The 12,139-nt window shown below is 58.5% G+C and overlaps 1 protein-coding gene across 1 annotated transcript; it reads left to right on the forward strand.

Moving 5' to 3' along the window:
• Positions 1 to 3,420: 3,420 nt before the first annotated feature.
• Positions 3,421 to 11,462, forward strand: UBALD1 (UBA like domain containing 1). The gene is made up of 3 exons (XM_054180488.1): positions 3,421 to 3,668; positions 9,363 to 9,422; positions 10,363 to 11,462. Exons 1-3 carry the CDS (start codon positions 3,561 to 3,563, stop codon positions 10,681 to 10,683), a joined length of 489 nt encoding a protein of 162 aa, XP_054036463.1. The 5' UTR covers positions 3,421 to 3,560; the 3' UTR covers positions 10,684 to 11,462.
• Positions 11,463 to 12,139: the final 677 nt, after the last annotated feature.

Raw genomic sequence — 12,139 nt, forward strand, 5'->3', positions numbered from 1 at the left:
CCTCCTTCTTTTCCTCCTGCAGCCTGGGCACCAAGAGCATCCTGGCCTTCCCCAGCCCAAGGAGATGCTCAGGTTCTGTCCCCTCTTGTCAGGCAACTGACCCAAAGCTGTTTCCTGAGCTTTTCTGGGGACAAAAGCAGCCACCTTACCCCTGCAGCTGCCTGTGCTGCTCACCAGGAGGCTGGTGTCACACGGGATAAGCAGGGAAGCCAACATCCGGGGGCCTGGCAAGCAGCAGGGTCCTGGCACTGCCGAGCACCGGCGCCACTGCAGGAGGGTTTTGTTCGTGCAAAACCTCCACCAATGAGAAGGTCTCTCCCGGGTCTGCAGCTCTCCAGAGCTTGGAGGAAGCAGTCGGGCCCCCAGGAGGTTATTGTCATCTGGGAGGGCAGGGGCCTTTGCTGGAGAATAACTCCCTCAGGGCCCTTGCTCGGTGAGACGTCTGTGACAGACAACTACAATAGCAGCAGCGTGCCAGGGACGGGCTCAGCCCTTCTGCTCCAAACACCAGGGCCCAAAGCGAGCGGCAGAGCTGAGAGCAGCACCTCCAGCGGACCGCAGCTCCTTCACCCCGCCCAGCCCAGGGGACACGGGTGCTGGCACACACAAAAGCAGGATATTGCACCACTCGCCTCTGCTGTCCCTCACTTTGCCAGGAGCTTGGGGAAACGAAAATGAGAGGCTTGGGGCTGGAGCTACTGCCAGCAGTGGGGCAGGGGCTGGTTTTAGATGCAAGAAGCAGAGATAGCCCCACAAATCCTGGCTGTGTCAACAGGCATGGGGTTTGCACCTTCACCTCTGGGCTCCCTGAGACTGTATTATCTCTCACTGTGGTGCTGCCGGCCCTGGGCCCTGCCTGCACCATGTTAAAGATGGAGAGGAAGGCCACAAAGATGGGAGGCCCCTCCATTCCTAAAGGGGTAAAAACACCCCCACAAAGTACAGGGGAGCCTGAGACCCCAGGTGCCATTACTGTGGAGTGAGAGCAGCCAAGCTAGGGAGGACCAGAGCAAAACTGGGTCAAGGCTTCTGCCCCCAGGACCCTGCAGAGCCCCAATGCTGATGAGGAGGCTTCAGCTGCCTTCCAGCTCTTTCCTGGGCAAAATCCATCCAGGAAAAGGTAAGCCTGGAGCCATTCTCCTGCACAACTCAGAGAAGAGCAGTAGGACAGAGGAAAGATCCTTCATCAGAGTCCACCTCCCCTGCCAGCTCTCAGGGCTCCCTATTCCTCCATTGCATGCTTGCCACTACCAAGGGTCATGTCACTGTGTCCCAGACCCAGCTGGCATCCACCACATCACTCATTCCTGAAAAACATGGATGAAAAAGGGGTTCTGAGGCTGGACTGCAGTTACCAGTGCAAATGCCTGGGGAGAACAACTCCACTGAGCTTCAGCCTGGTGACAAGGCAGACAGGCCAGAGGGACACCCACCCTCCTGCTGCCACACACAGCTCTCCAGCTACCACAAGCTGCCCTTCAGGAGTCTCCTTGGACATCTCTGCAGGGAAGGCAGCAATGAGCACGCTCACATAAACAAGGAATTATGTTTGCCTGCAAACCTTCCACTTACCAGAGCAGCTCATCCAAAGTCCATCTGCTCAGGGGTTTATTACCCAGTGAAGCAAGTTGCTTTGTCTCAGTTATCCCTACCCCAGTGCTGTCATTTGCTTTGTTGGGTACATGTAGAACAACAAGGTTCAGAAGCCCTGGAGACCACACGTAGAGTTAGTCCTCACTGGAAGGAGTGGCTAGCCCATGAACTTTGCCTCTTTAAACACTGCCCTGCTCCAAAGGGCTTGCAACCCTCCACAAAAGCCTTGCTTGGCCAGGGCCAGCCCTTCTCCCTTTAAACATCAAGCTACAAGGTTTCTAAAAATGTCTGATTCTTTCAGAGTAAAATAATCCTTATGGAGATTTGTTATTCCAGCTGTATTTACACCTTGCTGGCTGCAGATCACTTCTTGCCACTTCCCTCTTGGGGTTGTCTTGACTTTGTAAACCAGACTGGTCACCTCTTGATGCATCCTGCTGTACAGTTGTGCTCTCACTTTGATTTAGGCAGTGACATACACAGAAGGAGGAAGGAAACTCCTTGACCCTGGCATCCTCCAAGGCCTGGAGTACTTAACACTGTTACCAAAGGAGACATGGTCAGCTTTGGAAAATATTGGGGCAATTCGTGTTCAAGCAAGAGAGATCGCAAACCCCTCAGGTCAAACACATGACCTGCCTGAGCTTCAGCTGTTAATCCTCATGGCTCAGAAATATCTGCAGCCATACATGAAATGCCAGCCAGGGTCAGGAGCACTGGTGAACAAACTGCTTGCAGCAAGGCTAAGCCCAGGCACGAATTGCAGGAAAGAGCCCAGAATCGCTCAGGAAAGGCAGTGGAGGCTGGAGGCCTTCACAAGGCTTGCAGAGACAGCAGATCGCTTCATCTCACCCTGCTTTTCCCCTTGCTTTATTACCCCCCAGCCACTCAGCCGCATGTCCGTGCGTGCTTATCGCTTCCCGGTACTTAGCAACACTACAGTGGTCCCCTCCGGGCGCTGCAGCGTGGCCCTGCGGCACCTGCCAGGCTGTGTGATTTCATCTGCCATGGCAGTGCCCCGTGCGCAACTGATCCTTTCCTGTTGCCAGGAGCCCCCGCCCCCCTGCCGGCCCCTTCCAGAACCTTCCCCCGCTGCCAGCTCTCCTTTTACACCTCAGAAACCGTGTCAGTGGGGCACAGTGACGTGTAAGTGATGGGAGTAGGCCTGCGAAGGGAACTGAACAGCCCCCTCCCATCGTTTAGCAGCATTGCCAAAGTGCCCTGCCTGGGCCAGGTCTGGGGCCCGTGGGCCTCCGTTCCCGTCCCTCACCTCAGGGCTGTGAGGTGGACACGGCATCGGCAGCACCTCTGAAGCAGCTGCAAGCCCTCGACAAGTCCCCAGTGGGTCCCATAGGCCGGTGGGCATCGCAGAGCCTGCAAGGACCCCCCCGCCCCGCCGCTGCCTAGCTAAAAGTTACCGGCGGGGCCGAAGGGCAGTGGCAGCCTAACCGCTGCCGTTTCCCGCTCCCCCCCCCCCGCACGTCAACAGGAAACCGCACGCGGCCGACTGTAAACACCGCCCGCCGGCCCACGTGACCCGCCCCTGCTCCGGCCCGCCCCCGCCGCCCTCCGATTGGGGGTAGCGGCGTTGTTGACCATATACGGTCAGGTACTACCAAGCCCCACGTGGTGATAGGCCATCTCGAAACGTCACTCAATGAACGCTGAGGCCCGGCTCCCGCTCCGCAAACAAAGCGGGCTCTGCCGGGAGTTGTAGTCCAGGGTGCGCGGAGGCGGCGCTGCGGAAGGGTGGGCGGGAACTACATCTCCCAGCGGCCGCCACCCTGCCCCGCCCCTCCCCGCCTCTGGCGGCCGTCGGCGGGGCTCGCCGGGCGCCGTGAGTCAGTGCCCAGTAAACATTGGCGTGAGCCGCGCCGGCTCCGCCATGGTGGCGGCGCCGTGAGGGCGGGGGGCGGCGCGGCGGCCTGGGCGCGGCGGCAGCAGGCGGGCGGCGGGGGGCCGGGGCCATGGACGAGCTCAAGCACCAAGTGATGATCAACCAGTTTGTGCTGGCGGCCGGCTGCGCCGCAGACCAGGCCAAGCAGCTGCTGCAGGCGGCCCATTGGCAGTTCGAGGTGAGGCCGCCGCCCCGGCACCGGCCGCCGGTACCGGTTACCCCGCCGAGCGCTCGGGGCTGGTTGGGTTTGGGTAGGTTGGTTTGGGTGGGGCGCGCCCGGCCCGGCTCTGCTCGTTACCCCCCCACACCGCTTCCCTCCTCCTCTCTTCGCGTCGGCGTGGGCCGCGCTCTGCCCCCGCGCTGGGCGGGGAGCGCGGAGCTGGCGTGGGCCCCGTGCGGGGAAACGAGGAGGCACGGGGCGTGGGTGTCTGCGAAGCCAGGGCTAGCCGGGGCCCCACTCGGGCCGGCGGAAGGGCTGGGGGCAACGAGCTCTCCTCCCGGGTAGCGCACCTCCCCGCGTGGCCGTGGGCTAGAAAACCCCACCGCGACCTTTCCCACAGCCCTGCCGTGGAGAGTTTCGGTCCGCAGGCAGCCGTGGGAGAGAAGACTTTGTAGGTCAAAGCTTTTCTGGCTTCAGACTCCTTTTCCTCTTACTCGCGGGCAGGATGCTCCGTAACATCGGCGGGAGTTAACGTCACGCGTGGGGCAGGGGTGGCGGTAAGGACCTTCCCCCCGGCAGCCTTTGTGGGTGCTCTGCGCCTTCGGAGGTTCCCGGAGTCACAGTGCAGGGAGCAAAGCTAGGAGCGTGGCGGCTGCATCAGGCAAAGCTCCTCTCGAACAGGGATTTTTTTGTTCTTTCACCTCTGCAGCCCCAGCAGCTCCCAAGGCTGGAGCTGATGGATCTGACGCTAGTGGCACCTTTGTCGCTGAAGCGTGTTTTGCGATGCAGGAGGAGGTGTGAGTCGGGCTGGAGAGCAGGAGATGCGGTTCGTGTACCTCCCTGTGTTCAGGGCACCCCTCGCTCAGCACGCAGTACTAACCAGATGGGTGCGAGCGTCGCTGGCACCCTCCCGGCCGTTATTCCGTGGTTGATCGGTAACGTGATGGCTGCCGGATGGATCAGGCATGGCGGCAGCTCAGCACCGTGCAGCTCCAGCATCTGCAGAGTCTAAACCAGAGGCCGAGAGGTGTTCAAAGCCAAGCCATGCGTGGCCGGGGAGCGAGTGGGTGGAGGTGTGGGGGTGGTTGGAAAGCCGTAGCAGTGCTCCCCCTCCACCGTGCCCGTTTAACGCCGCGGCCGGCTGGCAGCAGCACCGGTGGCCGTGTGGCACGTGTAACATGCGCTGGGATTTGTTTACTAATACAGTTTGACAGTGGCCCTCTGGGACGGGCAGGATCTGCTGCCATCACCTCCATGCCTGTTGCAACAGAGGGCCGGGAGCAGATGACAAAAGTTTAACTTTTCTTTCAAAAGGCTTTTTTTTTTTTTCTTCTTCTTCTTTTTTTTTTTTTTTTCTTTTTCCCCCCAGAACTTTGCCACCGTTTGGCGAGTTGCACAAGTACAAACAGCCGTCTCCTGCCGGCTCGGCACTCACATGACTCAGAGGAAGCTGGGCTGTAAACAAACGCGTGGGGATGAGCACTTACTACGTTCCCCCACTCGCTTTTGGTGCAGCGGTCAGCTCACTCCCTGTGCAAAATGGCCGCTGGGCACCTCTGCTTCGGGGAGCCCACGCTGGGGAGGTGGCAGCTCCTGACCCCAGCGTGCTCTCACTTCTTGCTTGTCCAGCTGAGGCTTTTTGCTGTTCGTTGTGGTGCCCATTCGGTGGCTAGGCCCTCTGTTGAGTGTAGATTGGCATAGGTCAGGCAAGTTCGGTGGTAATTTACACTGTTTTCACTCTCGGACTCCTCCAATTCAAAGTGCTGCTTTTGCATGCAGCTCGAGTCAGAGCAGCCTGCTTTGCACCCTGAGGATCTTGTTCTTCCCTGTAAGACCACCGTGGGGAGGTGTCTGCACAGTGTAGCTGAGACAATCTAGGTGTTGGGTTCACCCTGGAATCCATCTGCCATGCCCAGCAACTTTCCTGCCTGGGCAGAGGTGCAGCTTGTGATAGGAAGCAGGAGCCTAGGGTGTTGGGTCACCAGCAGGAGGGAGAGGGATGCCACTGTAGAACACAGACAGTTTCAGGCTGGTGGGATGCTGATAGTCTGGAACCAGTTTTACGGGCTTGTGCTGCTCTGGGGCTGTTGTTGGTAGTGGGGGCTGCAGAGGCTCGCTGTGCGTGTTGACCTGCCAGCCCTGTGTCACCTGGAGTTTGTCCCGTGGGAAGGAGCATGATCCAGGACAGTGAGCAGGAAGTCAGGAAATGTGGGGGCACAGCTGCCTTTGCTTCAGCATGAGCTGATCATACTCAGGGACTCTACAAGGAAGCCATGTGGTTTGCACACCTCCGTGCCCAGGGAATGGGGCAGCTCGTGGGGAGCTTGTGGTTTGTGCCTTGTACTCACAGTGACTCCGCTCTTGTTTCACAGAGACCCAGGGCAGGCATTCTCATGGTGTAGCTTGCAGCTCTTGCAGCACTGTGAGCTCTGCTGTGCTGCCAGGGACAACTGTGGTGGGTGCCAGCAGGAATGGCCGTGCCAGCCCAGCCCTCCAGCAGCTGGAGCAGTGCCATGGCTGATGGAAGGGGGAGGTTTACAGGCCGAAGAAAGCAGCTTGGAGTGTGTCTGGGTGAAGCCTGGCACTCGATCCCAGAGCCACAGGTGCTGGCTTTTTGGGAGAAGCCAGGGAGAACAGCAGGTACCTCCACCAGCCTGCCAGGGAGACACTTCAGAGTTTGCAGAGTCTCATGTCTCATGGCTGAGTAGTGGATCAAGCTCTTTCCTAGGCAGGAAAGTATTATTGTCCCTGGGGCTGCTTGAGAAGGAGAAGAAGAAATCAGCTTTAAGAAAAACAGCAGTTCCTTCCCTCTTCCTGATGAAATGTTTTGTCTCAGTTGAGCTTAGTGAGGTTGTGTGTGGTGAGCAAGAGGAGAAGCAGGTGTCTGGTTCTGGTTGTCCATAGTTGGGTTCCCACTTCCTCTTCTGATGTATTTATGTCTTATTGAGCCACTTTCCCCTCCCTTTGTGGCTCAAGGGCAGGGTTCTCCCAGGACTGCTCTAGCACCGTGAGCTTCCTGCTGCCAGATCCCTGTGCTTGCAGCAGCTCCAGCTCACACACACAGTTGAGATGGAGAGGGCATGAATACAAGTTGGGCAGTGATGGGCAGGGGATCAAATGGTGCCCAGGGTCCCATCCAAGTGGCTGCAGAGGGCTGGGTGTGCCCCCTCCTCCAGGCTGAGCTTGTTCTGCTCAGTGTCCAGGTCTCCTTGCATTCATTTCCTTACCTGGCCCTTGCAGCCATACTCTGGGTCACCACTCTACCAGAGTGCCAAGGTAACTCTTGGCACTCTGGTAGAGTCTCTGTGATCTGCCTCCTGCTTTTGAATCTGTGGGGGGGGAAGATGGTTGCCTGGTTGTGTGCTAAGCTTGGCCAGGCAGTAGGTGCAGTTCTTGCCCTGCTCTTACACCCAGGGTGACATGGGCAATGGGCCTTTGGTCCAGGGTCAGGGCTGAGCTGTGGCTCAGGCTCCTCAATCCAAGGAGCATCAATTAGCTTTGCAGTTGCACCCGTTGCCCCAGCACTTGTGACACTGTCTGGCGCCTAGGTGGCATCAGCAGTGATGGCTACCTGCATGACCCTGGTACCCCACACTACCAAGGACGTGGGTGTATGGGTCTCTCACCTGCCTGGGCTGCTGCAGGTCCTGGATCCCTTGGGAGGTAGTAGGCATTGTGGTGGGCAGAGGGGCTGCTTCTGCCAGTATTGGGAAGGGGCAGACGGAGGGGAGGAGACGCAGTGTTTTAGACAGAGGAGCCTGTGATGGTGAAGTGCTTCCTCCACACAGACCACAGCTTTCATCCCAGCTCTAGCAGGGATCAGTGGGCAGCTCAGGGGACAGCAGGGACCTTTTCGGCCCCTGCCTACCGATGGCACAGTCCCAGACACGCAGCCTCTTGGAAAGCACTGCTGCAGAGCAGATGTAATCTGCTTATGGTATCTGGCTGTGCCCACACCTCTGCCTGTGCTTCTCGTTTGCTGTAACCCCCCTTCCTTATCACTATCCTTTCTGCCTGAGTGATAAGGCTGTGGGTGTTGACATCAGACCTCACCCGGGACGAAGGGTAGCGTGGGGATGGGAGTGTCGCTGCCTCACAAGCGTCTGTATCTCTGTCGGCCATTTCCTTCATGCATAGACATGTGCTGGCCTGTTTGGAGCTGGCCTCTGGGGCCACAGACCCTCTTCCTGATCTGTGGCCATCACTGAAATCCAGTGAGTCCTGCCTGTGGGTGCCCAGGGCTTTCAGGTTGCAGCCTGTCTGGCTGCAGCATTTGGGTGCTGGGTTATTAAATGGAGCCAGGGTAATGCAGGTATTACAGGGAAGGGCTTGGCCAGCCCAGCTATCACATGCTCCCCCTGAGCTCTGGATGCTGCCAGACTCTAGAGCAAGAGTTGCTTCCCCTACCCAGGTCTGGATGATTGTTTTTTTGCAGGTATACTCCTGGCTGCCACCTGCACTGCCTCATAGTTTACCCCTGGCTAGCCAGGAAACAGTAAACCCCATTGTGAGCAGCTGGCACCTGCTCTCCAGCTCCTTGCTGGTACAATCACAGCCCCTTCACCTTTCCAGTGGAGTCACTGTCCCTGGAGGGATTCAAGAAACATGTGGCCATGGCACTTTGGGATTTCAGTGGCCATGGTGATGTTAGGTCGAAGATTGGACTCAATCTTGGAGGTCTCTTCCAACTGAAACAATTCCATGATCCTATCACTGGCTTGCAGGAAGGGAGCAAAGTCTTGGGTCACGGAGAAACTCTGCTCCACACCCTGGTTTTAGAGCTGCAGGCCAGACTTGCCATTGGGAGAGGGCTGAATGAGGCCTAACTATGGCTTTTCCTCCAACCAGAACTGAATCCAAACCAACTCTCTTAACATTTCTGTCAGATCTGATCTGCAGTTGAATCCAAACTTTGTTTTCTAGCCCAAACTCAGTTAAAGCCTGGCACAGAACCCAAGTCAGCTTCACCTTTGCCCATCCTGCATCAGCCCAGTTCCAGCCGTCCCAAAGCTTCTGCTGCCTCTGCTCCTCCCAGACCTGGGCTGGGTGTCTGCCCTCCTGGCCAGTTCATGCTCCCAGTGTTCCTTCCCTGCAACCCCTGCCTCGTACTCTCACATGTCTGGCATGTGACACATTTACTAGATATTACTGGTCTGAACTGGAAGCTAACCAACATTATGTCAGTCGTAAGCATAATGCCCTGCCTGCGATTGACTTGGAAATGCTCTGGTCTATGGGGTGGGCTGCCTGTGGCAGTCCCAGCCCTGAGCATCTCCCAACAGGAGAGACCATCATTGTGGTAGCCACGGTCTTGTTCTGTTAAGGACACACATCAGAGTGGTTCCTGCAGGCTTTGGATTTGGTTTCCTTGCTCTCCCTGCACGCAGCAGCTGCAGAGCGTTGCTGGGAGCTCTGAAACGCCTGCCAGGGTCTGCTACAGCAGCAGCCACGTTGGTGATCCCCCAAACACCTGCACTGGTGCAAGCAGATGGCAGGCGTAGGTCCTGCCTGGGGACATGGGAGCAGAGCCACCCACAGTGCAATCCCATCTGGATATGGGCTGTGGGCACAGTCCAGCCCCGCTAGGGCCTGGTTTGGGTCATTTTAGAGGTCTTGCAAAGCCCTGCTGTTGTGTGCAGGGGCGAGGAGGGTGCCCAGCTCCGTGCCAGTGATAACATCATCTTCCTGATTTATTTTAATTTTTTCTTTCAGACTGCTCTCAGTGCTTTTTTCCAAGAAACAAACATCCCCTACAGCCACCACCATCAGATGGTAAGTGCATTGCCACCTCTCCAGCACTCGCTTGGGGCACAGCACCAGCTGGCGGATGCTTCGGGCTGGTGCTGATGCCCAGCTCAGTGGCTTCACAGCTCCCAGGAGTGCTGGCAGGGAGGTCTGCCCAGGCACTGCCAGAGCTGCCTGCCAAGGAAGGTTTTCCTGGAGAGCGACTGGGGGTGGCATAGTGGGTGGGACAGCAGGTCTGGGAGTGCCCTCAAAACCATGCAGAGGGGTTGGGCTGCTCCTCAGAGAGGAAACGGTCTGACAAGATGCTTTGGGCATGGCCAGTAGTCCAGATCACCCTCAGCGCTGCAGAGAGAGGCTGTGTAGACACAGCCACGTGTAGAGCCTCACGGGCCTGCCGGCATGACCGAGCGTGCAGAGCCCCGCAGCGTGCCCCTGGCACAGTGTGCGCAGCGTCTGGCTGTGTGTAAACGTGAGAGTGTGCCCACGCATGGTGCTGCCTGTCTCTTCTCTCCCAGCTGTCCCCAGACTGGGTCCCTTCACTTTCATGCCCAAGCAGCCCTTAATCTGCTTGGCCAGATGTGTATTAGGGATTTGCTGCCTGATGTGGCCTCATCTCACTCTCTGGGACAAGTAGGGATTTGAAGCATGCAGAGCAAGTGGGGTCCAAATGTACTTGGTCTTGCCATGGGGTGGGAGCTGAGCCAGAAAGCTGCAGGCCCAGGGTGGCACCAGCAGGTTATGGGGCAGAGGATATCTGTGACTTGCCCAGGGGCTCGCCACACTGGTGTCTCCACTGGCCTTCAGAGCCTTGATCAACTGCTGCTTGTGGGCAGCATCAACAGCAGAGCGCAGGTCCAGGAGCTCAATGTGCCACGGTGGTGGAGGCAAAGGGGCCTTATGCTGGGCCCTGGTGGGAGGGAGGAGGTGGAGACCACCCCTCACACCTCGCCCTTTCTCCTTCCCGCAGATGTGCACTCCTGCAAACACGCCGGCCACGCCGCCCAACTTCCCCGACGCCCTCACCATGTTCTCCCGCCTCAAGGCCTCCGAGAGCTTCAACAGCAGCAGCCCTGTGGCATCCATGGCGACCTCCCCACCACCCCCGGCCCCGCCGCTGCCCCAGCACGGGGCCTTCAACCCCGCCTGGCCGGCGGCTTCGCCCCCCGGCCAGCAGCAGAGCATGTGGACTCCGGCCCCGCCGGCGCAGCCCTCGGGCTGGCCAGCCGCCGTCTCCCAGCAAGCCACTGCAGAACAGAAGGCCAACGTGACCATGGAGGCAGAGAGATGAGGCCGCGGCGGGGAGCAGCGGGGACCCCTGCCTATAAATAAATATATTTTTTTCTTTCCCCCTCACTCCCCAAAGAGGAGAGGAACTCTGCTGCCAGGGCGTCTGGCAGCCACCGAGACACACGAGCAAATAGCTGCCTTGCATGGGTTTGGTTTGAAGTAGTTTTTACTTGTCCTCGAGCTCAAACAGAGCTGCCCAGAGACAGCAGGAGGCTGCGTGGGACGTGGGGCCGGTGCTGGCCTCTGCCTGGGACCCCTGCCGCTGCCAGGCTCTTGGGGAGGGAGCACCCCCTCCTCTCTTGGGACACCGGAGTTTGCATGCGAGTGACATTTACAGAGGAGGTCCCTTCTTCAGGGTCCCCTGAGCCACCCCACCAGACAGAGTGGGTTGTGGCTGTTTCCCCCCATACCTTGGCCCCACTTTACCAGGTGGAGGGTACACATGGTGTGCAGCTTGGATTTTGTGAGGGGAAGAGAGAGGGCTGTGCCTCCTTGGCTGCCGCCTCCACCCTGCATGCTCCGTGCTTGCTGGTGAGCAGGGCTGGGGGATGCCTGGCCCTTCACTAGTCCCAGCAATGGTGGCCAGGGTGGCCCAGCTGGGCCTGCACACCCTCCTGGGATGGGGTTTGCCCCAGGGCTGTTTGCATGACACAGTGTAACCCTAGAGACTGGGATCGTTTTTAACCCTCTGTTCTTTTCTCCCGGCGGCTGGAAGGCTCTCCAGCCGCACCGCAGCCGCTTGCAATACACGCTCTGCTTTCAACCCGTGTCCTTGCTTCGTTCAGCAGCCAGGGGACGTGGGCGAGGCTGGCTTGGGCTGGGAGGCGTTCAGGATCCCCTTTCTGAGTGGCTCTGTGCCTGCCATGCCTCCGAGCTGGCACTGGCCACATCTCCACTGCATGTGCAGCGCCAAACACTCCATCCCAGCCATGCGGTGACTGCCTTTGGCCAGGCCCATGCCAGGGCTCAGTCCCAGCAGGAGCCAGCCCAGCTCTGCCCCACATCAGCTGTGGGGGTGAGTCCCTAGCAGCAGTAGGCTAATGGCAGGGCTGCAGGGAGACCTCAGGCTCCCTGCATGGCACTTGGATGTCCTGGGTGTCTTCTTGTGACTGGACTCCTATTCCACCTTCACTGGCTGATGAGGGCCAGTTCCCTTGGAGGTCACCATCCCTGCAGAGCCCTGTGCTCACCAGTCAATAATTAATTTCAATCTCTTATTTGTGTTGCTAAAATAAACATTGTAGGAGCAGTGGTTTCACCCTGGCTCCCACCTGCACAGCCTCAGCAGAGGCTGGGAGCAGGGGCTGGAGCTGGCCCTCATGAATTTCCCTTTGTGGGGTTGTGCTGGTGCCTCAGTCCTGCACCACCGAGGTGGGCTGGGCGGAGGTGGTGGCATCTGGAGCGAGCTGGGATCGTTACACACATACATGGAGCACAGTCTGCAGTTCTGCTGGGAA

Source organism: Dryobates pubescens, chromosome 4, assembly GCF_014839835.1.
Source record: "Dryobates pubescens isolate bDryPub1 chromosome 4, bDryPub1.pri, whole genome shotgun sequence".
NCBI classification, from domain to species: Eukaryota; Metazoa; Chordata; class Aves; order Piciformes; family Picidae; genus Dryobates; species Dryobates pubescens.